The sequence below is a fragment of the Eucyclogobius newberryi genome, unplaced genomic scaffold, assembly GCF_026437365.1.
Source record: "Eucyclogobius newberryi isolate DKJ021-1_F unplaced genomic scaffold, fEucNew1.0.hap1 SCAF_16, whole genome shotgun sequence".
NCBI classification, from domain to species: Eukaryota; Metazoa; Chordata; class Actinopteri; order Gobiiformes; family Gobiidae; genus Eucyclogobius; species Eucyclogobius newberryi.
Window position 1 is genome coordinate 34,679,631 of NW_027315790.1, and position 26,336 is coordinate 34,705,966.

At 50.4% G+C, this 26,336-nt stretch overlaps 1 protein-coding gene across 2 annotated transcripts in view; it reads left to right on the forward strand.

The window, feature by feature from the left end:
• Positions 1-26,336, forward strand: part of LOC140362231 (autotaxin-like) — a 113,887-nt gene that overhangs the window by 15,490 nt on the left and 72,061 nt on the right. For both annotated transcript variants that reach the window (XM_072448325.1, XM_072448326.1), the window contains exons 4-12: positions 5,671-5,796; positions 15,254-15,314; positions 15,517-15,614; positions 15,693-15,772; positions 16,083-16,202; positions 19,367-19,422; positions 24,029-24,094; positions 24,166-24,238; positions 26,151-26,259. In XM_072448325.1, the coding sequence (XP_072304426.1) occupies positions 5,671-5,796; positions 15,254-15,314; positions 15,517-15,614; positions 15,693-15,772; positions 16,083-16,202; positions 19,367-19,422; positions 24,029-24,094; positions 24,166-24,238; positions 26,151-26,259 (789 nt within the window). The remainder of the gene's footprint in view (positions 1-5,670; positions 5,797-15,253; positions 15,315-15,516; positions 15,615-15,692; positions 15,773-16,082; positions 16,203-19,366; positions 19,423-24,028; positions 24,095-24,165; positions 24,239-26,150; positions 26,260-26,336) is intronic.

Consider the following 26,336-nt stretch of genomic DNA (forward strand, 5'->3'; position numbering starts at 1 on the left):
ACGGGCTCATAACGGGGTCACAACGGGCTCATAACGGGGTCACAACGGGGTCACAACGGGCTCATAACGGGCTCATAACGGGGTCACAACAGGCTCATAACGGGGTCACAACAGGGTCATAACGGGGTCACAACGGGGTCACAACGGGCTCATAACAGGGTCACAACGGGCTCATAATGGGCTCATAACGGGGTCACAACGGGGTCATATCGGGGTCACAACAGGCTCATAACGGGGTCACAACGGGGTCATAACGGGGTCAGATGTGGACAGTTTTCATTCCCAAACATGACCTGACCAGGAGACACACACACATGTCCACTGGACCTTTTTCCAGACTAAACGTGCACAATGTTCATTTGAACACTTTCCTCTGCAGCAGGACAAAAGTACAACTCATAAGATCTCGTTATTGAAATGATCTCGGTTAAAAACACAATTAAGTGTCACCATTTAATAAAATGTGATGATTGAGCTGATGCGGGAGGTTTAGAGGCGGGAGAGGAGGAGAGGAGGCGGGAGAGGAGGAGAGGAGGAGAGAAGGGAGAGGAGGCGGGAGAGGAGGCGGGAGAGGAGGAGAGGAGGAGAGGCGGGAGAGGAGGCGAGATAGGAGGCGGGAGAGGAGGAGAGGAGGAGAGGCGGGAGAGGAGGCGGGAGAGGAGGTGAGAGAGGAGGCGGGAGAGGAGGAGAGGAGGCGGGAGAGGAGGCGAGAGAGGAGGCGGGAGAGGAGGCGAGATAGGAGGCGGGAGAGGAGGCGGGAGAGGAGGCGAGAGAGGAGGCGGGAGAGGAGGCGGGAGAGGAGGCGAGAGAGGAGGCGGGAGAGGAGGAGAGGAGGCGGGAGAGGAGGTGGGAGAGGAGGCGAGAGAGGAGGCGAGAGAGGAGGCGAGATAGGAGGCGGGAGAGGAGGCGGGAGAGGAGGCGGGAGAGGAGGCGAGAGAGGAGGCGGGAGAGGAGGAGAGGAGGCGGGAGAGGAGGTGGGAGAGGAGGCGAGAGAGGAGGCGAGATAGGAGGCGGGAGAGGAGGCGGGAGAGGAGGCGAGAGAGGAGGCGGGAGAGGAGGAGAGGAGGAGAGAAGGGAGAGGAGACGGGAGAGGAGGCGAGATAGGAGGCGGGAGAGAAGGAGAGGAGGAGAGGAGGAGAGAAGGGAGAGGAGGCGGGAGAGGAGGCGAGAGAGGAGGCGGGAGAGGAGGCGAGATAGGAGGCGGGAGAGGAGGCGGGAGAGGAGGCGAGAGAGGAAGCGAGAGAGGAGGCGAGAGAGGAGGCGAGAGAGGAGGCGGGAGAGGAGGCGAGAGAGGAGGAGAGGAGGCGGGAGAGGAGGAGAGGAGGAGAGAAGGGAGAGGAGGCGGGAGAGGAGGCGGGAGAGGAGGAGAGGAGGAGAGGCGGGAGAGGAGGCGAGATAGGAGGCGGGAGAGGAGGAGAGGAGAGGCGGGAGAGGAGGCGGGAGAGGAGGCGAGAGAGGAGGCGGGAGAGGAGGAGAGGAGGCGGGAGAGGAGGTGGGAGAGGAGGCGAGAGAGGAGGCGGGAGAGGAGGCGAGATAGGAGGCGGGAGAGGAGGCGGGAGAGGAGGCGAGAGAGGAGGCGGGAGAGGAGGCGGGAGAGGAGGCGAGAGAGGAGGCGGGAGAGGAGGAGAGGAGGCGGGAGAGGAGGTGGGAGAGGAGGCGAGAGAGGAGGCGGGAGAGGAGGCGAGATAGGAGGCGGGAGAGGAGGCGGGAGAGGAGGCGAGAGAGGAGGCGGGAGAGGAGGAGAGGAGGAGAGAAGGGAGAGGAGGCGGGAGAGGAGGCGAGATAGGAGGCGGGAGAGAAGGAGAGGAGGAGAGGAGGAGAGAAGGGAGAGGAGGCGGGAGAGGAGGCGAGAGAGGAGGCGGGAGAGGAGGCGAGATAGGAGGCGGGAGAGGAGGCGGGAGAGGAGGCGAGAGAGGAAGCGAGAGAGGAGGCGAGAGAGGAGGCGGGAGAGGAGGCGAGAGAGGAGGCGGGAGGCGGGAGAGGAGGCGGGAGAGGAGGAGAGGAGGCGGGAGAGGAGGTGGGAGAGGAGGCGAGAGAGGAGGCGAGAGAGGAGGCGGGAGAGGAGGCGAGATAGGAGGCGGGAGAGGAGGCGGGAGAGGAGGCGAGAGAGGAAGCGAGAGAGGAGGCGGGAGAGGAGGTGGGAGAGGAGGCAAGATAGGAGGCGGGAGAGGAGGTGGGAGAGGAGGCGAGAGAGGAGGCGAGAGAGGAGGCGAGAGAGGAGGCGAGAGAGGAGGCGGGAGAGGAGGCGAGATAGGAGGCGGGAGAGGAGGCGAGAGAGGAGGCGGGAGAGGAGGAGAGGAGAGGAGGAGAGGAGAGGAGGCGGGAGAGGAGGTGGGAGAGGAGGCGAGAGAGGAGGCGGAAGAGGAGGCGAGATAGGAGGCGGGAGAGGAGGCGGGAGAGGAGGCGAGAGAGGAGGCGGGAGAGGAGGCGAGAGAGGAAGCCGGAGGCGGGAGAGGAGGAGAGGAGAGGAGGCGGGAGAGGAGGCGGGAGGCGGGAGAGGAGGCAAGAGAGGAGGCGGGAGGCGGGAGAGGAGGCAGGAGAGGAGGCGGGAGAGGAGGAGAGGAGGCGGGAGAGGAGGCGAGAGAGGAGGCGGGAGAGGAGGCGAGAGAGGAGGCGGGAGAGGAGGCGAGAGAGGAGGCGGGAGGCGGGAGAGGAGGTGGAAGAGGAGGAGAGGAGAGGAGGCGGGAGAGGAGGAGAGGAGGCGGGAGAGGAGGCGGGAGAGGAGGCGAGAGAGGAGGCGGGAGAGGAGGCAAGAGAGGAGGCGGGAAAGGAGGCAAGAGAGGAGGCGGGAGGCGGGAGAGGAGGCAAGAGAGGAGGCGGGAGAGGAGGAGAGGAGAGGAGAGGAGGAGAGGAGGTGAGAGAGGAGGCGAGAGAGGAGGCAAGAGAGGAGGCGGGAGGCGGGAGAGGAGGCAGGAGAGGAGGCGGGAGAGGAGGAGAGGAGGCGGGAGAGGAGGCGAGAGAGGAGGCGGGAGAGGAGGCGAGAGAGGAGGCGGGAGAGGAGGCGAGAGAGGAGGCGGGAGGCGGGAGAGGAGGCGGAAGAGGAGGAGAGGAGAGGAGGCGGGAGAGGAGGAGAGGAGGCGGGAGAGGAGGCGGGAGAGGAGGCGAGAGAGGAGGCGGGAGAGGAGGCAAGAGAGGAGGCGGGAAAGGAGGCAAGAGAGGAGGCGGGAGGCGGGAGAGGAGGCAAGAGAGGAGGCGGGAGAGGAGGAGAGGAGAGGAGAGGAGGAGAGGAGGTGAGAGAGGAGGCGAGAGAGGAGGCGGGAGAGGAGGAGAGGAGGAGAGGCGGGAGAGGAGGCGAGAGAGGAGGCGGGAGAGGAGGCGGGAGAGGAGGAGAGGAGGAGAGAAGGGAGAGGAGGCGGGAGAGGAGGCGAGATAGGAGGCGGGAGAGAAGGAGAGGAGGACAGGAGGAGAGAAGGGAGAGGAGGCGGGAGAGGAGGCGAGAGAGGAGGCGGGAGAGGAGGCGAGATAGGAGGCGGGAGAGGAGGCGAGAGAGGAAGCGAGAGAGGAGGTGAGAGAGGAGGCGGGAGAGGAGGCGAGAGAGGAGGCGGGAGGCGGGAGAGGAGGCGGGAGAGGAGGAGAGGAGAGGAGGCGGGAGAGGAGGTGGGAGAGGAGGCGAGAGAGGAGGCGGGAGAGGAGGCAAGATAGGAGGCGGGAGAGGAGGCGGGAGAGGAGGCGAGAGAGGAGGCGAGAGAGGAGGCGAGAGAGGAGGCGGGAGAGGAGGCGAGATAGGAGGCGGGAGAGGAGGCGAGAGAGGAGGCGGGAGGCGGGAGAGGAGGAGAGGAGAGGAGGCGGGAGAGGAGGTGGGAGAGGAGGAGAGGAGGCGGGAGAGGAGGCGAGAGAGGAGGCGGGAGAGGAGGCGAGAGAGGAGGCGGGAGAGGAGGCGAGAGAGGAGGCGGGAGGCGGGAGAGGAGGCGGAAGAGGAGGAGAGGAGAGGAGGCGGGAGAGGAGGAGAGGAGGCGGGAGAGGAGGTGGGAGAGGAGGCGGGAGGCGGGAGAGGAGGCGGGTGAGGAGGCGGGAGAGGAGGCGAGAGAGGAGGCGGGAGAGGAGGCAAGAGAGGAGGCGGGAAAGGAGGCAAGAGAGGAGGCGGGAGGCGGGAGAGGAGGCGGGAGAGGAGGCAAGAGAGGAGGCGGGAAAGGAGGCAAGAGAGGAGGCGGGAGAGGAGGCAAGAGAGGAGGCGGGAGAGGAGGCAAGAGAGGAGGCGGGAAAGGAGGCAAGAGAGGAGGCGGGAGGCGGGAGAGGAGGCGGGAGAGGAGGCGGGATCACTGTTGTATCATTGTTGTATCATTGTGTGTGTTGTGTTTTTTGTACTTTTTGGTCCGTCAGTGCAGTTTGGGTCAGATGTACTTCATAGTACATGTAACATAGTAATAGTTATTTTCACCTCCTCGTGACATGTGTTCATCATAATAGACGATAATAGAGTTTTAATTACACATCGTTAAAGCCACAGCCCAACGGAACAACCCAAGTAATAAAAGACTTTGAAAACAAAACAACACAAACTCATTTCCTGTCATTTCTGTCGTCATTAGTTACACAAACAACTGTGATTCTCCCGTTTTACTTCATGATCCAGCAGTAATAGTACTTTTCCTCATGTACTTGTACCACAGGTGGAGGGTTTGAGTGCAGTAATAGTACTTTTCCTCATGTACTTGTACCACAGGTGGAGGGTTTGAGTGCAGTAATAGTACTTTTCCTCATGTACTTGTACCACAGGTGGAGGGTTTGAGTGCAGTAATAGTACTTTTCCTCATGTACTTGTACCACAGGTGGAGGGTTTGAGTGCAGTAATAGTACTTTTCCTCATGTACTTGTACCACAGGTGGAGGGTTTGAGTGCAGTAATAGTACTTTTCCTCATGTACTTGTACCACAGGTGGAGGGTTTGAGTGCAGTAATAGTACTTTTCCTCATGTACTTGTACCACAGGTGGAGGGTTTGAGTGCAGTAATAGTACTTTTCCTCGTGTACTTGTACCACAGGTGGAGGGTTTGAGTGCAGTAATAGTACTTTTCCTCGTGTACTTGTACCACAGGTGGAGGGTTCGAGTGCAGTAATAGTACTTTTCCTCGTGTACTTGTACCACAGGTGGAGGGTTCGAGTGCAGTAATAGTACTTTTACCCGTGTACTTGTACCACAGGTGGAGGGTTCGAGTGCAGTAATAGTACTTTTACCCGTGTACTTGTACCACAGGTGGAGGGTTCGAGTGCAGTAATAGTACTTTTACCCGTGTACTTGTACCACAGGTGGAGGGTTCGAGTGCAGTAATAGTACTTTTACCCGTGTACTTGTACCACAGGTGGAGGGTTCGAGTGCAGTAATAGTACTTTTACCCGTGTACTTGTACCACAGGTGGAGGGTTCGAGTGCAGTAATAGTACTTTTACCCGTGTACTTGTACCACAGGTGGAGGGTTCGAGTGCAGTAATAGTACTTTTACCCGTGTACTTGTACCACAGGTGGAGGGTTCGAGTGCAGTAATAGTACTTTTACCCGTGTACTTGTACCACAGGTGGAGGGTTCGAGTGCAGTAATAGTACTTTTACCCGTGTACTTGTACCACAGGTGGAGGGTTCGAGTGCAGTAATAGTACTTTTACCTGTGTACTTGTACCACAGGTGGAGGGTTCGAGTGCAGTAATAGTACTTTTACCCGTGTACTTGTACCACAGGTGGAGGGTTCGAGTGCTCGGAGGACAGATGTGGAGAGCAGAGGAACGAGGAGCACGCCTGCCACTGCTCTGAAGACTGTGTGGAGAGAGGAGACTGCTGCGCCAACTACAAGGCCACCTGCCAAGGTACTTATACTACCAAGTATACAAGACCACCTGCCAAGGTACTTATACTACCAAGTATACGAGTCCACCTGCCAAGGTACTTATACTACCAAGTATACAAGACCACCTGCCAAGGTACTTATACTACCAAGTATACGAGTCCACCTGCCAAGGTACTTATACTACCAAGTATACGAGTCCACCTGCCAAGGTACTTATACTACCAAGTATACGAGTCCACCTGCCAAGGTACTTATACTACCAAGTATACGAGTCCACCTGCCAAGGTACTTTTACTACCAAGTATACGAGTCCACCTTCCAAGGTACTTATACTACCAAGTATACGAGTCCACCTTCCAAGGTACTTATACTACCAAGTATACGAGTCCACCTTCCAAGGTACTTATACTACCAAGTATACGAGTCCACCTGCCAAGGTACTTATTCTACCAAGTATACGAGTCCACCTGCCAAGGTACTTATACTACCAAGTAAACGAGTCCACTTGCCAAGGTACTTATACTACCAAGTATACGAGTCCACCTGCCAAGGTACTTATACTACCAAGTATACGAGTCCACCTGCCAAGGTACTTATACTACCAAGTATACGAGTCCACCTGCCAAGGTACTTATACTACCAAGTGGAAAGTATACGAGTCCACCTGCCAAGGTACTTATACTACCAAGTATACGAGTCCACCTGCCAAGGTACTTATACTACCAAGTATACGAGTCCACCTGCCAAGGTACTTATACTACCAAGTATACGAGTCCACCTGCCAAGGTACTTTTACTACCAAGTATACGAGTCCACCTTCCAAGGTACTTATACTACCAAGTATACGAGTCCACCTTCCAAGGTACTTATACTACCAAGTATACGAGTCCACCTTCCAAGGTACTTATACTACCAAGTATACGAGTCCACCTGCCAAGGTACTTATACTACCAAGTAAAGGAGTCCACTTGCCAAGGTACTTATACTACCAAGTATACGAGTCCACCTGCCAAGGTACTTATACTACCAAGTATACGAGTCCACCTGCCAAGGTACTTATACTACCAAGTATACGAGTCCACCTGCCAAGGTACTTATACTACCAAGTATACGAGTCCACCTGCCAAGGTACTTATACTACCAAGTATACGAGTCCACCTGCCAAGGTACTTATTCTACCAAGTATACGAGTCCACCTGCCAAGGTACTTAAAGGTTTTGTTCCCTCTGTCTCTGGGGTAAAGGTTCTGTTCCCTCTGTCTCTGAGGTAAAGGTTCTGTTCCCTCTGTCTCTGAGGTAAGGTTCTGTTCTCTTTGTCTCTGAGGTAAAGGTTCTGTTCCCTCTGTCTCTGAGGTAAAGGTTCTGTTCCCTCTGTCTCTGAGGTAAGGTTCTGTTCTCTTTGTCTCTGAGGTAAAGGTTCTGTTCCCTCTGTTTCTGAGGTAAAGGTTCTGTTCCCTCTGTCTCTGAGGTAAAGGTTCTGTTCCCTCTGTTTCTGAGGTAAAGGTTCTGTTCCCTCTGTCTCTGAGGTAAAGGTTCTGTTCCCTCTGTCTCTGAGGTAAAGGTTCTGTTCTCTTTGTCTCTGAGGTAAAGGTTCTGTTCCCTCTGTCTCTGAGGTAAAGGTTCTGTTCTCGTTGTCTCTTAGGTAAAGGTTCTGTTCCCTCTGTTTCTGAGGTAAAGGTTCTGTTCCCTCTGTCTCTGAGGTAAAGGTTCTGTTCCCTCTGTTTCTGAGGTAAAGGTTCTGTTCCGTCTGTCTCTGAGGTAAAGGTTCTGTTCCCTCTGTCTCTGAGGTAAAGGTTCTGTTCTCTTTGTCTCTGAGGTAAAGGTTCTGTTCCCTCTGTCTCTGAGGTAAAGGTTCTGTTCCCTCTGTCTCTGAGGTAAAGGTTCTGTTCTCTTTGTCTCTGAGGTAAAGGTTCTTTTCCCTCTGTCTCTGAGGTAAAGGTTCTGTTCCCTCTGTCTCTGAGGTATGTACTGTTCCCTCAGTCTCTGAGGTAAAGGTTCTGTTCTCTTTGTCTCTGGGGTAAAGGTTCTGTTCTCTTTGTCTCTGAGGTAAAGGTTCTTTTCCCTCTATCTCTGGGGTAAAGGTTCTGTTCCCTCTGTCTCTGAGGTAAAGGTTCTGTTCTCTTTGTCTCTGAGGTAAAGGTTCTGTTCTCTCTGTCTCTGAGGTAAAGGTTCTGTTCTCTTTGTCTCTGAGGTAAAGGTTCTGTTCCCTCTGTCTCTGAGGTAAAGGTTCTGTTCCCTCTGTCTCTGAGGTAAAGGTTCTGTTCCCTCTGTTTCTGAGGTATGTTCTGTTCCCTCTGTCTCTGAGGTAAAGGTTCTGTTCCCTCTGTCTCTGAGGTAAAGGTTCTGTTCTCTCTGTCTCTGAGGTAAAGGTTCTGTTCTCTTTGTCTCTGAGGTAAAGGTTCCTTTCCCTCTGTCTCTGAGGTAAAGGTTCTGTTCTCTTTGTCTCTAGGGTAAAGGTTCTGTTCTCTTTGTCTCTGAGGTAAAGGTTCTGTTCCCTCTGTCTCTGGGGTAAAGTTTCTGTTCTCTTTGTCTCTGAGGTAAAGGTTCTGTTCCCTCTGTCTCTGAGGTAAAGGTTCTGTTCCCTCTGTTTCTGAGGTAAAGGTTCTGTTCCCTCTGTCTCTGAGGTATGTACTGTTCCCTCAGTCTCTGAGGTAAAGGTTCTGTTCTCTTTGTCTCTGGGGTAAAGGTTCTGTTCCCTCTGTCTCTGGGGTAAAGGTTCTGTTCCCTCTGTCTCTGAGGTAAAGGTTCTGTTCTCTTTGTCTCTGAGGTAAAGGTTCTGTTCACTTTGTTTCTGAGGTAAAGGTTCTGTTCTCTCTGTCTCTGAGGTAAAGGTTCTGTTCTCTTTGTCTCTGAGGTAAAGGTTCTTTTCCCTCTGTCTCTGAGGTAAAGGTTCTGTTCTCTTTGTCTCTGAGGTAAAGGTTCTGTTCCCTCTGTCTCTGAGGTAAAGGTTCTGTTCCCTCTGTCTCTGAGGTAAAGGTTCTGTTCTCTTTGTATCTGAGGTAAAGGTTCTGTTCTCGTTGTCTCTGAGGTAAAGGTTCTGTTCCCTCTGTTTCTGAGGTAAAGGTTCTGTTCCCTCTGTCTCTGAGGTAAAGGTTCTGTTCCCTCTGTCTCTGAGGTAAAGGTTCTTTTCCCTCTGTCTCTGAGGTAAAGGTTCTGTTCCCTCAGTCTCTGAGGTAAAAGTTCTGTTCTCGTTGTCTCTTAGGTAAAGGTTCTGTTCCCTCTGTTTCTGAGGTAAAGGTTCTGTTCCCTCTGTCTCTGAGGTAAAGGTTCTGTTCCCTCTGTCTCTGAGGTAAAGGTTTTGTTCCCTCTGTTTCTGAGGTATGTTCTGTTCCCTCTGTCTCTGAGGTAAAGGTTCTGTTCCCTCTGTCTCTGAGGTAAAGGTTCTGTTCTCTCTGTCTCTGAGGTAAAGGTTCTGTTCTCTTTGTCTCTGAGGTAAAGGTTCCTTTCCCTCTGTCTCTGAGGTAAAGGTTCTGTTCTCTTTGTCTCTAGGGTAAAGGTTCTGTTCTCTTTGTCTCTGAGGTAAAGGTTCTGTTCCCTCTGTCTCTGGGGTAAAGTTTCTGTTCTCTTTGTCTCTGAGGTAAAGGTTCTGTTCCCTCTGTCTCTGAGGTAAAGGTTCTGTTCTCTTTGTCTCTGAGGTAAAGGTTCTGTTCTCTTTGTTTCTGAGGTAAAGGTTCTGTTCCCTCTGTCTCTGAGGTAAAGGTTCTGTTCCCTCTGTCTCTGAGGTAAAGGTTCTGTTCTCTTTGTCTCTGAGGTAAAGGTTCTGTTCCCTCTGTCTCTGAGGTAAAGGTTCTGTTCCCTCTGTCTCTGAGGTAAAGGTTCTTTTCCCTCTGTCTCTGAGGTAAAGGTTCTGTTCCCTCTGTCTCTGAGGTATGTACTGTTCCCTCAGTCTCTGAGGTAAAGGTTCTGTTCCCTCTGTCTCTGAGGTAAATGTTCTGTTCCCTCTGTCTCTGAGGTAAAGGTTCTGTTCCCTCAGTCTCTGAGGTAAAGGTTCTGTTCTCTTTGTCTCTGAGGTAAAGGTTCTGTTATCTCTGTCTCTGAGGTAAAGGTTCTCTTCCCTCTGTCTCTGGGGTAAAGGTTCTGTTCCCTCTGTCTCTGAGGTAAAGGTTCTGTTCTCTTTGTCTCTGAGGTAAAGGTTCTGTTCACTCTGTCTCTGAGGTAAAGGTTCTGTTCTCTTTGTCTCTGAGGTAAAGGTTCTGTTCTCTTTGTTTCTGAGGTAAAGGTTCTGTTCCCTCTGTCTCTGAGGTAAAGGTTCTGTTCCCTCTGTCTCTGAGGTAAAGGTTCTGTTCTCTTTGTCTCTGAGGTAAAGGTTCTGTTCCCTCTGTCTCTGAGGTAAAGGTTCTGTTCCCTCTGTCTCTGAGGTAAAGGTTCTTTTCCCTCTGTCTCTGAGGTAAAGGTTCTGTTCCCTCTGTCTCTGAGGTATGTACTGTTCCCTCAGTCTCTGAGGTAAAGGTTCTGTTCCCTCTGTCTCTGAGGTAAATGTTCTGTTCCCTCTGTCTCTGAGGTAAAGGTTCTGTTCCCTCAGTCTCTGAGGTAAAGGTTCTGTTCTCTTTGTCTCTGAGGTAAAGGTTCTGTTCTCTCTGTCTCTGAGGTAAAGGTTCTGTTCCCTCTGTCTCTGGGGTAAAGGTTCTGTTCCCTCTGTCTCTGAGGTAAAGGTTCTGTTCTCTTTGTCTCTGAGGTAAAGGTTCTGTTCACTTTGTCTCTGAGGTAAAGGTTCTGTTCCCTCTGTCTCTGAGGTAAAGGTTCTGTTCCCTCTGTCTCTGAGGTAAAGGTTCTGTTCTCTTTGTCTCTGAGGTAAAGGTTCTGTTCTCTCTGTCTCTGAGGTAAAGGTTCTGTTCTCTTTGTCTCTGAGGTAAAGGTTCTGTTCCCTCTGTCTCTGAGGTAAAGGTTCTGTTCTCTTTGTCTCTGAGGTAAAGGTTCTGTTCTCTCTGTCTCTGAGGTAAAGGTTCTGTTCTCTTTGTCTCTGAGATAAAGGTTCTGTTCCCTCTGTCTCTGAGGTAAAGGTTCTGTTCCCTCTGTCTCTGAGGTAAAGGTTCTGTTCCCTCTGTTTCTGAGGTATGTTCTGTTCCCTCTGTCTCTGAGGTAAAGGTTCTGTTCCCTCTGTCTCTGAGGTAAAGGTTCTGTTCTCTCTGTCTCTGAGGTAAAGGTTCTGTTCTCTTTGTCTCTGAGGTAAAGGTTCCTTTCCCTCTGTCTCTGAGGTAAAGGTTCTGTTCTCTTTGTCTCTAGGGTAAAGGTTCTGTTCTCTTTGTCTCTGAGGTAAAGGTTCTGTTCCCTCTGTTTCTGAGGTAAAGGTTCTGTTCCCTCTGTCTCTGAGGTAGAGGTTCTATTCCCTCTGTCTCTGAGGTAAAGGTTCTGTTCCCTCTGTTTCTGAGGTATGTTCTGTTCCCTCTGTCTCTGAGGTAAAGGTTCTGTTCCCTCTGTCTCTGGGGTAAAGGTTCTGTTCTCTCTGTCTCTGAGGTAAAGGTTCTGTTATCTTTGTCTCTGAGGTAAAGGTTCCTTTCCCTCTGTCTCTGAGGTAAAGGTTCTGTTCTCTTTGTCTCTAGGGTAAAGGTTCTGTTCTCTTTGTCTCTGAGGTAAAGGTTCTGTTCCCTCTGTCTCTGGGGTAAAGTTTCTGTTCTCTTTGTCTCTGAGTTAAAGGTTCTGTTCCCTCTGTCTCTGAGGTAAAGGTTCTGTTCTCTTTGTCTCTGAGGTAAAGGTTCTGTTCTCTTTGTTTCTGAGGCAAAGGTTCTGTTCCCTCTGTCTCTGAGGTAAAGGTTCTGTTCCCTCTGTCTCTGAGGTAAAGGTGCTGTTCTCTTTGTCTCTGAGGTAAAGGTTCTGTTCTCTCTGTCTCTGAGGTAAAGGTTCTGTTCTCTTTGTCTCTGAGGTAAAGGTTCTGTTCCCTCTGTCTCTGAGTTAAAGGTTCTGTTCTCTTTGTCTCTGTGGTAAAGGTTCTTTTCCTTCTGTCTCTGAGGTAAAGGTTCTGTTCCCTCAGTCTCTGAGGTAAAGGTTCTGTTCTCGTTGTCTCTTAGGTAAAGGTTCTGTTCCCTCTGTTTTTGAGGTAAAGGTTCTGTTCCCTCTGTCTCTGAGGTAAAGGTTATTTTCCCTCTGTCTCTGAGGTAAAGGTTCTTTTCCCTCTGTCTCTGAGGTAAAGGTTCTGTTCCCTCTGTTTCTGAGGTAAAGGTTCTGTTCCCTCTGTCTCTGAGGTAAAGGTTCTGTTCCCTCTGTCTCTGAGGTAAAGGTTCTGTTCTCTTTGTCTCTGAGGTAAAGGTTCTGTTCCCTCTGTCTCTGAGGTAAAGGTTCTGTTCCCTCTGTCTCTGAGGTAAAGGTTCTGTTCTCTTTGTCTCTGAGGTAAAGGTTCTGTTCCCTCTGTCTCTGAGGTAAAGGTTCTGTTCCCTCTGTCTCTGAGATAAAGGTTCTGTTCTCTTTGTCTCTGAGGTAAAGGTTCTGTTCCCTGTCTCTGAGGTAAAGGTTCTGTTCTCTTTGTCTCTGAGGTAAAGGTTCTGTTCCCTCTGTCTCTGAGGTAAAGGTTCTGTTCCCTCTGTCTCCGAGGTAAAGGTTCTGTTCTCTTTGTCTCTGAGGTAAAGGTTCTGTTCTCTCTGTCTCTGAGGTAAAGGTTCTGTTCTCTTTGTCTCTGAGGTAAAGGTTCTGTTCCCTCTGTCTCTGAGGTAAAGGTTCTGTTCTCTTTGTCTCTGAGGTAAAGGTTCTGTTCTCTCTGTCTCTGAGGTAAAGGTTCTGTTCTCTTTGTCTCTGAGGTAAAGGTTCTGTTCCCTCTGTCTCTGAGGTAAAGGTTCTGTTCTCTTTGTCTCTGAGGTAAAGGTTCTGCTCCCTCTGTCTCTGAGGTAAACCTTCTGTTCTCTCTGTCTCTGAGGTAAAGGTTCTTTTCCCTCTGTCTCTGAGGTAAAGGTTCTGTTCTCTTTGTCTCTGGGGTAAAGGTTCTGTTCCCTCTGTCTCTGAGGTAAAGGTTCTGTTCTCTTTGTCTCTGAGGTAAAGGTTCTGTTCACTTTGTCTCTGAGGTAAAGGTTCTGTTCCCTCTGTCTCTGAGGTAAAGGTTCTGTTCCCTCTGTCTCTGAGGTAAAGGTTCTGTTCTCTTTGTCTCTGAGGTAAAGGTTCTGTTCTCTCTGTCTCTGAGGTAAAGGTTCTGTTCTCTTTGTCTCTGAGGTAAAGGTTCTGTTCCCTCTGTCTCTGAGGTAAAGGTTCTGTTCTCTTTGTCTCTGAGGTAAAGGTTCTGTTCTCTCTGTCTCTGAGGTAAAGGTTCTGTTCTCTTTGTCTCTGAGATAAAGGTTCTGTTCCCTCTGTCTCTGAGGTAAAGGTTCTGTTCCCTCTGTCTCTGAGGTAAAGGTTCTGTTCCCTCTGTTTCTGAGGTATGTTCTGTTCCCTCTGTCTCTGAGGTAAAGGTTCTGTTCCCTCTGTCTCTGAGGTAAAGGTTCTGTTCTCTCTGTCTCTGAGGTAAAGGTTCTGTTCTCTTTGTCTCTGAGGTAAAGGTTCCTTTCCCTCTGTCTCTGAGGTAAAGGTTCTGTTCTCTTTGTCTCTAGGGTAAAGGTTCTGTTCTCTTTGTCTCTGAGGTAAAGGTTCTGTTCCCTCTGTTTCTGAGGTAAAGGTTCTGTTCCCTCTGTCTCTGAGGTAAAGGTTCTATTCCCTCTGTCTCTGAGGTAAAGGTTCTGTTCCCTCTGTTTCTGAGGTATGTTCTGTTCCCTCTGTCTCTGAGGTAAAGGTTCTGTTCCCTCTGTCTCTGGGGTAAAGGTTCTGTTCTCTCTGTCTCTGAGGTAAAGGTTCTGTTATCTTTGTCTCTGAGGTAAAGGTTCCTTTCCCTCTGTCTCTGAGGTAAAGGTTCTGTTCTCTTTGTCTCTAGGGTAAAGGTTCTGTTCTCTTTGTCTCTGAGGTAAAGGTTCTGTTCCCTCTGTCTCTGGGGTAAAGTTTCTGTTCTCTTTGTCTCTGAGTTAAAGGTTCTGTTCCCTCTGTCTCTGAGGTAAAGGTTCTGTTCTCTTTGTCTCTGAGGTAAAGGTTCTGTTCTCTTTGTTTCTGAGGTAAAGGTTCTGTTCCCTCTGTCTCTGAGGTAAAGGTTCTGTTCCCTCTGTCTCTGAGGTAAAGGTGCTGTTCTCTTTGTCTCTGAGGTAAAGGTTCTGTTCTCTCTGTCTCTGAGGTAAAGGTTCTGTTCTCTTTGTCTCTGAGGTAAAGGTTCTGTTCCCTCTGTCTCTGAGTTAAAGGTTCTGTTCTCTTTGTCTCTGAGGTAAAGGTTCTTTTCCTTCTGTCTCTGAGGTAAAGGTTCTGTTCCCTCAGTCTCTGAGGTAAAGGTTCTGTTCTCGTTGTCTCTGAGGTAAAGGTTCTGTTCCCTCTGTTTTTGAGGTAAAGGTTCTGTTCCCTCTGTCTCTGAGGTAAAGGTTCTTTTCCCTCTGTCTCTGAGGTAAAGGTTCTTTTCCCTCTGTCTCTGAGGTAAAGGTTCTGTTCCCTCTGTTTCTGAGGTAAAGGTTCTGTTCCCTCTGTCTCTGAGGTAAAGGTTCTGTTCCCTCTGTCTCTGAGGTAAAGGTTCTGTTCTCTTTGTCTCTGAGGTAAAGGTTCTGTTCCCTCTGTCTCTGAGGTAAAGGTTCTGTTCCCTCTGTCTCTGAGGTAAAGGTTCTGTTCTCTTTGTCTCTGAGGTAAAGGTTCTGTTCCCTCTGTCTCTGAGGTAAAGGTTCTGTTCCCTCTGTCTCTGAGGTAAAGGTTCTGTTCTCTTTGTCTCTGAGGTAAAGGTTCTGTTCCCTGTCTCTGAGGTAAAGGTTCTGTTCTCTTATTCTCTGAGGTAAAGGTTCTGTTCCCTCTGTCTCTGAGGTAAAGGCTCTGCTCCCTCTGTCTCTGAGGTAAACCTTCTGTTCTCTCTGTCTCTGAGGTAAAGGTTCTGTTCCCTCTGTCTCTGAGGTAAATGTTCTGTTCCCTCTGTCTCTGAGGTAAAGGTTCTGTTCCCTCAGTCTCTGAGGTAAAGGTTCTGTTCTCTTTGTCTCTGAGGTAAAGGTTCTGTTCTCTCTGTCTCTGAGGTAAAGGTTCTGTTCCCTCTGTCTCTGAGGTAAAGGTTCTGTTCTCTCTGTCTCTGAGGTAAAGGTTCTGTTCCCTCTGTCTCTGAGGTAAAGGTTCTGTTCCCTCTGTCTCTGAGGTAAAGGTTCTCTTCCCTCTGTCTCTGAGGTAAAGGTTCTGTTCCCTCTGTCTCTGAGGTAAAGGTTCTGTTCTCTTTGTCTCTAAGGTAAAGGTTCTGTTCTCTTTGTCTCTGAGGTAAAGGTTCTGTTCTCTCTGTCTCTGAGGTAAAGGTTCTGTTCCCTCTGTCTCTGAGGTAAAGGTTCTGTTCTCTCTGTCTCTGAGGTAAAGGTTCTGTTCCCTCTGTCTCTGAGGTAAAGGTTCTGTTCTCTCTGTCTCTGAGGTAAAGGTTCTGTTCCCTCTGTCTCTGAGGTAAAGGTTCTGTTCCCTCTGTCTCTGAGGTAAAGGTTCTCTTCCCTCTGTCTCTGAGGTAAAGGTTCTGTTCTCTTTGTTTCTGAGGTGAGAGTTCGTGGGTTCAGGACGAGTGTGAGGAGATCAAGGCGCCTGAATGTCCAGCCGGGTCAGTTGACTTGTTTTCATTGTCCCTTCTAAATGTGAATTATGCACACATTGATTTGTGGCGGGGGCGGGTCACGACATTCACCCTGTTACCTTGAGGTCGGTGGTTCAATCCTCACTGCTGGTATTGAACTGTGTCCTTGAGCAAGACACTTTACCCACATGACCTGCACAAATGTGCCAACATGATATTTGTGTTCCAGTTTCATCCGGCCTCCTCTGATCATGCTGTCAGTGGACGGCTTCAGAGCCTCGTATCTGAAGAAAGGACGAGCGGTCACCCCCAACCTGCACAAACTCAGTACGACGCCTTTACATCGGAAATACCACCTAAAACCACCAAGAATATATCTGTGTACATCATGTGTGTTTGTGACAGGGTCGTGTGGGACGTCCTCTCCGTACATGAGACCGGTTTATCCGTCTAAAACCTTCCCAAACCTTTACACTCTGGCCACGGTGAGTCTCATCGTCCTGCTGTCGTAAGCCACGTTTCAACAGGCGCAGACGAGTGTTTTGGGCGCTGGGTCCAGAGACAGAGCTCCGTGAGCCGCTGACCTCAACAAAACACAACAAATGTTTTCAGAATTCATCTAATCCAAATGATATCTGCATTCTACTTTTTTAATCATACGTTTTTTGTCGCTGTGAGACGTGGCTATAGCAGGAAATCTGAGAAAACAAAACCAACACAGTCTATGTCCCATCGGTCTGTGGGATCCTTTAAAGTCCAGTTCATTTTCGGTTTGATGCTCGTGTCTTTGTACAGGGTCTTTACCCAGAGTCCCACGGCATTGTGGGAAACACGATGCACGACCCGGTGTTCAACGCCACGTTCACCCTGAGGGGACGAGAGAAGCTCAACCATCGCTGGTGGGGAGGGCAGCCGGTCAGTGCACTTTACCCTACGACGAGGCCTTGGCCTTTACCCTAAACCTACAACGAGGCCTTAACCTTAACCTTTACCCTACAACGAGGCCTATTAATCTCGTAAGGCAGTGCGAAGCACGGCTGCGAAAGTGCGCACATAGTGCGCACGAAATCGAGCGCGAAGCGCTCGCCCACTTCCAAACACTCACTAACGCACTCCTTCACTCACGCACGCCCCGTGCATCCTAATTAGTAGTAGGAAAATGGAACATTACCGTTGTAAACAGGCGAAGCCCGTGCAAAAGTGCGCACTAAACGAGCACTTTACATTTCGCGGTCGTCATCCCCATATAAAGCACTCATTTGCCCTAAGTACCTCACGAATACGTTCCCCATCTCTTGCATGTTCCGTGCATATAAGCATGTAATGCAAAAATGTAACATTATTACTGTATAGAGGGCCAAAAACACAAAGTGGGCGGAGCCCACTCAAAATTAACAAAAGTACCCGTCAGTGACCAGGGAGCGCTTTCCGAAAATGTATAGTTTATGATATTTGAAAAATGGGAAACATTGTTTTCGCATCGGAATATTATTCTTTCTTCTTCTTTCTTTCTTCTCGGGACACACCCCCCTATTTTTCACCCAGTGAACATTAACGAAAATTCACAAAAATTTGCACACCTCAAAAAATCGTGCCTCTCTACATTCTGGCTATTTCCCTTTTCTAAAATAAAAAATTAGCGCGTCAGCGCCCCCAAATGTACCAAAAATGCATTGAGAGGGTTGAAAGGAAATCTGATCGTAGAATCATGAAATTTAGTGCAGAGGTAGATGGTGACAAGAGAAGTAAAAAATATTATTACGGCAACGCCGTCTGCCCAACCAAATGTCGGCCATATTGCTTCAAAAATGGCTAAGCATGACTCGGGAGTTTTTCCAAACGTCGTACTTTTACGAACTCCTCCCAGGGCATCGGCCCTAAAAAGCTGAAATTTTGTGAAAATGCTACTGAGGAGTGGGACATCAAAAGTTATTCAAATGACATTGACCCTGTCACGGTCTCTGAGCGGCGAAGCCGCAAACTTTAGCTAGAATTTCAGAAATCTCCCAAATTTAACATTTTGCCGTTTTATAGTAGAAAAAGCTTCAGTTGTTTCATCTGGACTCAGTTTGAAAAAATAGACGTTTCAACTCTCATCCAAGAGTCATTGTCAATAACAGAATTTAGGTCGAGAACTCCGATATTTATACTGTTCTGTGGTAAGACTTGCCCATTGGGAGGAGCCTTCCTGAAGTAGAAAGAGTTGTTTGTTTCAACAGAAACTCCCCCTTGTATCTACCGAGCCTATTCAGAATTTTAATGGCCTATTAGAATCCTCTTTGTCTTTGTGAGACCCTGGCTCACCCTGAGTACCTGATTAGCATCTACATGTCCTGGTCCTGGTCCTCTACCTCTCCAGGGGTTCAGAATACCATTGTGCACTACAGGAAGATTGAACCTTAGACCTCCATTTCTGTTTAAAGAAGGTCTTTCTTTTTTAACAAAAATAGCTTCCTTGACTCCTCTTTCAAACCATCTTTTCTCCCTGCTTAAAACCTTCACCTCACCGTCTTCAAACGAGTGATTAGAGGCTTCAAGATGGAGATGCACGGCACTCTGAGGTCCTGAACTAGTATTTCTTCTGTGCTGATAAAGCCTCTTGTGTAGAGGCTGTTTAGTCTCACCTATGTACCGTTCTTTACAGCTTTCTTCACTGCATTGGATCGAATAAACTACATTGCTCTGTTTTTGAGTCGGCAACTTGTCCTTTGGGTGAACCAGTTTTTGTCTTAAAGTGTTTCCTGGTTTAAAATAAACAGGGACTTCGTGTTGTCTAAAAATTCTCTGCAGTTTTTCCGACAGGCCAGACACATAAGGGATAGAAACACCCTTCCTTCTCTGTTCAGTTTCCCTTTTGTCCTGCTTCTTGGTTCTCTTCACTCTGTTGAGAGCCCAAGCGGGGTAACCACAGGCTGAGAGGGCATTTCGGACATGTTTGTCCTCTTTCTTCTTGTCCTCTGAGCTGGTGGGCACACCTTGAGCTCTGTGTTGTAAACCTTACACATTTAGATGCTAATCAGGTACTCAGGGTGGTTGAGCCAGGGTCTCACAAAGACAAAGAGGTTTCTAATAGCCCATTAAGATTCTGAATAGGCTAGTTCGGTAGATACAAGGGGGGAGTTTCTGTTGAAACAAACAACTCTTTCTACTTCAGGAAGGCTCCTCCCAATGGGCGGGTCTTACCACAGAACAGTATTAATATCGGAGTTCTCGACCTAAATTCTTTTATTGACAATGACTCTTGGATGAGAGTCGAAACGTCTATTTTTTCAAACTGAGTCCAGATGAAACAACTGAAGCTTTTTCTACTATGGAACACGCCTGGACCAATGAGGGATTACACCGACACATTTCTGCCGTTTGCGCAGATAAAGTCCGAATTGCGTCAAATTAGAATCAGTTGTTAAACTCTTTGCCCTAAACGTACTTGAAGTGAAATCAATTTATTTGGCACCACAGCGCCCCCTACAGATTTTATATGGAGGTAAAATGTTTAGTTTTGCGAAATTTTATGATATTTGACACACAACACAATTTTGTCATCCCCATCAAAAAAGTCAATGTCATAATTGTTATGGTTTTGCCGTAGCGATGACCAAAACCTCCCACGTTATTCCAATGGGGAAATCGCCAGAACATGTTTACACTTTAGACTTTCACAAACTCCTCCCCCTCAGGGCGTTAGCCCTATTAACCTGAAATTTGGTGTTACTCATCTTCAGGGGTGGACCATCAAAAGTTATTCACATTTTTATTCAAAGAGTCACGGTGTCTTTGCCGCACATTTTGCCAAGAATTCAAAATAAAATTGCTTTTTGATGGTAAAACAAAGGGGAGAAGATGTGACAGCGTCACAGATTCAGCAGTAGATGTATTAAAGGACAATTGGGGCGCGTTAGCGCCCCCTCCTCTTGCGGCGTGGCGGCGGCGTGGCGAGGGCCGATCATTGCCGCTTGCGGCTATATTTACATTTGTTTTTGTAATGCCCAAAATCACAACAGCGTTTGTCTCGGACTCGAGATGATTCCTTTAGTGAATAATAACTGGACAGAAAGAAAACACTTCTCTTTCTGTTTCAGATCTGGATCACGGCTGAGAAACAGGGCGTGAAGGCCGCCTCCTTCTTCTGGCCTTGGTACATAAGTTAGTACTGATCATCCTGCAGTATTTAAACCAGTATAAACCAGTATAAACCTGTATAAACCAGTATAAACCAGTATAAACCAGTATAAACCTGTATAAACCAGTATAAACCAGTATAAACCAGTATAAACCTGTATAAACCTGTATAAACCAGTATAAACCAGTATAAACCTGTATAAACCAGTATAAACCAGTATAAACCTGTATAAACCTGTATAAACCTGTATAAACCAGTATAAACCAGTATAAACCTGTAGACACTTATATAAACCAGTATAAACCTGTATAAACCTGTATAAACCAGTATAAACCTGTATAAACCAGTACAAACCAGTATAAACCTGTATAAACCTGTATAAACCTGTATAAACCAGTATAAACCTGTATAAACCAGTACAAACCAGTATAAACCTGTAGACACTTATATAAACCAGTATAAACCTGTATAAACCTGTATAAACCTGTATAAACCAGTATAAACCTGTATAAACCAGTACAAACCAGTATAAACCTGTAGACACTTATATAAACCAGTATAAACCTGTATAAACCAGTACAAACCAGTATAAACCTGTAGACACTTATATAAACCAGTATAAACCTGTAGACACTTATATAAACAAGTATAAACCTGTATAAACCAGTATAAACCTTGCACATTATTATGTAGGCACTGTCACCCCTTATAGCATAGGGTGTTAGCATTAAGGATGTTAGCATGCAGTGTTAGCATTAGGGTGTTAGCATAGGGGGGTAGCATTAAGAGTGTTAGCATGCGGTGTTAGCATTAGGGTGTTAGCATAGGGGCTTAGCATTAAGGGTGTTAGCATGCGGTGTTAGCATTAGGGTGTTAGCATAGGGTGTTAGCATTAGGATGTTAGCATTAGGGTGTTAATATTAGGGTGTTAGCATTAAGGGTGTTAGCATTAGGGTGTTAGCATAGGATGTTAGCATTAGGATGTTAGCATTAGGGTGTTAGCATTAAGGGTGTTAGTATTGAACCGACACCTTAACGTGGTGGAGGGGTTTGAGCGCCCGAATGATCCCGGGAGCTATGTTGTCGGGGGCTTCAAGCCCCTGGTAGGGTCTCCCAAGGCAAACAGGTCCAAGGTGATGGGTCAGACAAAGATCGGTTCAGAAGCCTCCTATGATGAGTAAAAGAACATGGCCGTTTACGTCGCCCGGATCGGCGTCACCGGGGTCCCATCCTGGAGCCAGGCCTGGGATGGGTGCTCAATGGCGAGCGCCTGGTGGCCGGGTCTTACCCCACGGGGCCCGGCCGGGCACAGCCCGAAGGAGCGAAGTGGGGCCGCCCTCCCGTGGGCCCACCACCCGCAGGGGGGGAAAGAGCCTGAGCTTGTGCGGGAGGTTGAACGATACCGACTAGATATAGTCTAGAACCCATCTCCTCGAGAGGGGCTGGACGCTCCACTTCTCTGGTGTGGCTGGTGTGGGCTTGCTTATAGCCCCTCAGCTCAGCCGCCACGTGTTGGAGTTCACCCCGGTGAACGAGAGGGTCGCGTCCCTCCGCCTTCGGTTGGGGGACAGGTCTCTCACTGTTGTGGCGGCCTACGGGCCGAACAGCAGTGCAGAGTACCCGGCCTTCTTGGAGTCCTTGGGAGGAGTACTGGACAGTGCACCGACCGGGGACGCCGTTGTTCTACTGGGGGACTTCAACGCCCATGTGGGCAATGACAGTGACACCTGGAGAGGGGTGATCGGGAAGAACGGCTTCCCCGATCTGAACCCGAGCGGTGTTCAGTTATTGGACTTCTGTGCTAGCCACGGTTTGTCCATAACGAACACCATGTTCAAGCACAAGGGTGTCCATCAGTGCACATGGCACCAGGACACCCTAGGCCGCAGGTCAATGATCGACTTTGTTGTCGTGACATCTGACCTCCGGCCGCGTGTCTTGGACACTCGGGTGAAGAGAGGGGCAGAGTTGTCAACCGATCACCACCTGGTGGTGAGTTGGATCCGCTGGCGGAGGAGGAAGCCGGACAGACTTGGCAGACCCAAGCGCATTGTGAGGGTCTGTTGGGAACGCCTTGTGGCAGTAGGGTTTTCAACTCGCACCTCCGGGAGAGCTTCTCCCATGTCCCGGGGGAGGTTGGGGACATTGAGTCCGAGTGGACCATGTTCTCCGCCTCCATTGTTGATGCGGCTGCTCGGAGCTGTGGTCGCAAGGTCTCCGGTGCCTGTCGTGGCGGCAACCCCCGAACCCGGTGGTGGACACCGGAAGTAAGGGATGCCGTCAGACTGAAGAAGGAGGCCTATCAGGCCACTCTGGCTTGTGGGTCTCCGGAGGTCATCGACAGGTATCGGCAGACCAAGCGAGCCGCGGCTTGTGCTGTCGCAGAGGCAAAAACCCGGGCCTGGGAGGAGTTCGGGGAGGCCATGGAGGAGGACTATCGGTCGGCACCAAAGAAATTCTAGCAAACCGTCCGGCGCCTCAGGAAGGGGAAGCATTACCTCACCAACACCGTTTACGGTGCGGGTGGAGGCCTGCTGACCTCGACTGGGGATGTCGTCGGACGGTGGAAGGAATACTTTGAGGATCTCCTTAATCCCTCAGTCACGTCTTCCGAAGAGGAAGTAGAGACCGGGGACTCGGAGGCTGGCTCATCCATCACCCAAGCTGAAGTCACTGAGGTTGTCCGCAAACTCCTCGGTGGCAGGGCTCCGGGGGTGGATGAGATCCGCCCTGAGTACCTAAAGTATCTGGTTGTTGTAGGACTGTCTTGGTTGACACGTCTCTGCAACATCGCGTGGCAGTCGGGGACCGTGCCTCTGGACTGGCAGACCGGGGTGGTGTTCCCTCTGTTTAAGAAGGGGGACCGGAGGGTGTGTTCCAACTACAGAGGGATCACACTCCTCAGCCTCCCCGGTAAGGTCTATTCCAAGGTACTGGAAAGGAGAATCCGACCGATAGTCGAACCTCGGATTCAGGAGGAGCAGAGTGGTTTTCGTCCCGGTCGTGGAACACTAGACCAGCTCTAGACTCTCCATCGGGTGCTCGAGGGTTCATGGGAGTTTGCCCAACCAGTCCACATGTGCTTTGTGGATCTGGAGAAGGCTTTCGACCGTGTCCCTCGGGGTGTCCTTTGGGGGGGTGCTCCGGGAGTACGGGGTGCGGGACCCTTTGCTCAGGGCTGTCCGGTCCCTGTATGACCGGAGCAGGAGCTGTGTTCGCATTGCCGGCAGTAAGTCAGACCTGTTCCCAGTGCATGTTGGACTCCGCCAGGGCTGCCCTTTGTCACCGGTTCTGTTCATAATTTTTATGGACAGAATTTCTAGGCGCAGTCAGGGGTCGGAGGGTGTCCGGTTTGGGGACCACAGGATCTCATCTCTGCTGTTTGCAGACGATGTTGTCCTGATGGCTCCATCAAACCTGGACCTGCAACATGCACTGGGACGGTTTGCAGCCGAGTGTGAAGCGGCTAGGATGAGAATCAGCACCTCCAAATCCGAGGCCATGGTTCTCGACCGGAAAAAGGTGGCTTGCCCTCTCCAGATGGGTGGGGTGTCCTTTGCTCCAAGTGGAGGAGTTCAAGTATCTCGGGGTCTTGTTCACGAGTGAGAGAAGAATGGAGCGTGAGATCGACAGGCGGATCGGTGCAGCGGCTGCAGTGATGCAGTCGCTGCATCGGACCGTTGTGGTGAAGAGGGAGCTGAGCCGAAAGGCAAAGCTCTCGATTTACCGGTCGGTCTACGTTCTGACCTCACCTATGGTCATGAGCTTTGGGTAGTGACCGAAAGAACAAGATCGCGGATACAAGCGGTCAAAATGAGTTTTCTCCACCGTGTGGCTGGGCGCTCCCTTAGAGATAAGGTGAGGTGGCTCGGGCATCTGTTCCGGATGCCTCCTGGGCGCCTCCCTCGGGAGGTGTTTCAGGCATGTCCCACCGGGAAGAGGCCCCGGGGAAGACCCAGGACACGCTGGAGAGACTATGTCTCTCGGCTGGCCTGGGAACGCCTCGGGATCCCCCAGGAGGAGTTAGAGGAAGTGTCTGGGGAGAAGGAAGTCTGGGAGTCCCTGCTCAGACTGCTGCCCCCGCGACCCGGCCCCGGATAAGCGGAAGAAAATGGATGGATGGAGTATAGGGTGTTAGCACAGGGTGTTAGCATTAGGGCGTTAGCATAGGGTGTTAGCATAGGATGTTAGCATAGGGTGTTAGCATTAGGGTGTTGGCATTAAGGGTGTTAGCATTAAGGGTGTTAGCATTAGGGTGTTGGCACTAAGGGTGTTAGCATAGGGTGTTAGCATTAGGGTGTTGGAACTAAGGGTGTTAGCATTAGGGTGTTAGCATTAAGGGGTTAGCATAGGGTGTTAGCATTAGGGTGTTGGCATTAAGGGTGTTAGCATTAGGGTGTTAGCATTTGGGTGTTAGCATAGGGTGTTTGGGGCGTGTGGTTGCGCGTGTTGTTTACGGCGCGTGTTTACGCCGTGTGTTTACGCCGTGTGTTTACGCCGTGTGTTTACGCCGTGTGTTTACGCCGTGTGTTTACGCCGTGTGTTTACGGCGCGTGTTTACGGCGCGTGTTTACGCCGTGTGTTTACGCAGTGTGTTTACGCCGTGTGCTGCTGTGTTCAGGGTCATTCCTCTGGAGAGAAGGATCCTCACCATCCTGAGCTGGCTGCAACTGCCCGACGACGTCAGGTACAGAGTCCACTAATAACACTTAGTTGAAACAAACGAAGCGGTGAAACGTTCCTCCTCTTCTGTTCCAGGCCTTATGTTTACGCGGTTCACTCGGAGCAGCCGGACACATTTGGCCACAGACTCGGACCTCTCAGCAGCGAGGTCATTTCACACTCCAAACTACTTTAAAACCATCTGTGTGTTTTTAATGAGGGTTTTGTGAGTCACAGCTGCAGCTTCAGAAGCCTGAAGGTTTCCTCCGGCTGCTCTGGTTTACTCTCCGCCCTGGGGTGGCCCCGGGGTGGCCTCGGGGTGGCCTCGGGGTGGCCCTGGGGTGGCCCTGGGGTGGCCCTGGGGTGGCTCTGGGTCATGTGACAGGGTCTATAGGGTCACGTGACAGGGTCTATAGCGTGACAGGGTCTATAACGTGACAGGGTCTATAGCGTGACAGGGTCTATAGGGTCACGTGACAGGGTCTATGGGGTCACGTGACAGGGTCTATAGGGTCACGTGACAGGGTCTATAGCGTGAAAGGGTCTATAGGGTCACGTGACAGGGTCTATAGCGTGACAGGGTCTATAGGGTCATGTGACAGGGTCTATGAGGTCACGTGACAGGGTCTATAGCGTGACAGGGTCTATAGGGTCATGTGACAGAGTCTATGAGGTCACGTGACAGGGTCTATAGCGTGACAGGGTCTATAGGGTCATGTGACAGGGTCTATGAGGTCACGTGACAGGGTCTATAGCGTGACAGGGTCTATAGGGTCATGTGACAGGGTCTATGAGGTCACGTGACAGGGTCTATAGCGTGACAGGGTCTATAGGGTCATGTGACAGGGTCTATGAGGTCACGTGACAGGGTCTATAGCGTGACAGGGTCTATAGGGTCATGTGACAGGGTCTATGAGGTCACGTGACAGGGTCTATAGCGTGACAGGGTCTATAGGGTCATGTGACAGGGTCTATGAGGTCACGTGACAGGGTCTATAGCGTGACAGGGTCTATAGGGTCATGTGACAGGGTCTATGAGGTCACGTGACAGGGTCTATAGCGTGACAAGGTCTATAGGGTCATGTGACAGGGTCTATGAGGTCACGTGACAGGGTCTATAGCGTGACAGGGTCTATAGGGTCATGTGACAGGGTCTATGAGGTCACGTGACAGGGTCTATAGCGTGACAAGGTCTATAGGGTCATGTGACAGGGTCTATGAGGTCACGTGACAGGGTCTATAGCGTGACAAGGTCTATAGGGTCATGTGACAGGGTCTATGAGGTCACGTGACAGGGTCTATAGCGTGACAAGGTCTATAGGGTCATGTGACAGGGTCTATGAGGTCACGTGACAGGGTCTATAGCGTGACAAGGTCTATAGGGTCATGTGACAGGGTCTATGAGGTCACGTGACAGGGTCTATAGCGTGACAGGGTCTATAGGGTCATGTGACAGGGTCTATGAGGTCACGTGACAGGGTCTATAGCGTGACAGGGTCTATAGGGTCATGTGACAGGGTCTATGAGGTCACGTGACAGGGTCTATAGCGTGACAGGGTCTATAGGGTCATGTGACAGGGTCTATGAGGTCACGTGACAGGGTCTATAGCGTGACAGGGTCTATAGGGTCATGTGACAGGGTCTATGAGGTCACGTGACAGGGTCTATAGCGTGACAGGGTCTATAGGGTCATGTGACAGGGTCTATGAGGTCACGTGACAGGGTCTATAGCGTGACAGGGTCTATAGGGTCATGTGACAGGGTCTATGAGGTCACGTGACAGGGTCTATAGCGTGACAGGGTCTATAGGGTCATGTGACAGGGTCTATGAGGTCACGTGACAGGGTCTATAGCGTGACAAGGTCTATAGGGTCATGTGACAGGGTCTATGAGGTCACGTGACAGGGTCTATAGCGTGACAGGGTCTATAGGGTCATGTGACAGGGTCTATGAGGTCACGTGACAGGGTCTATAGCGTGACAAGGTCTATAGGGTCATGTGACAGGGTCTATGAGGTCACGTGACAGGGTCTATAGCGTGACAAGGTCTATGGTTTGATGAGTTCTGTGGTCATGTTCCAGCTGGACAACCCTCTGCGTGAGATCGATAATGTCATTGGTCAACTCATGAACGGACTGAAACAAATCAACCTGCACCGCTGCGTCAACGTCATCATCGTCGGGGACCACGGTACTTCATACTTGTACTTCATACCTCATACTTGTACTTAGTATTTCATACTTGTACTTCATACCTCATACTTGTAC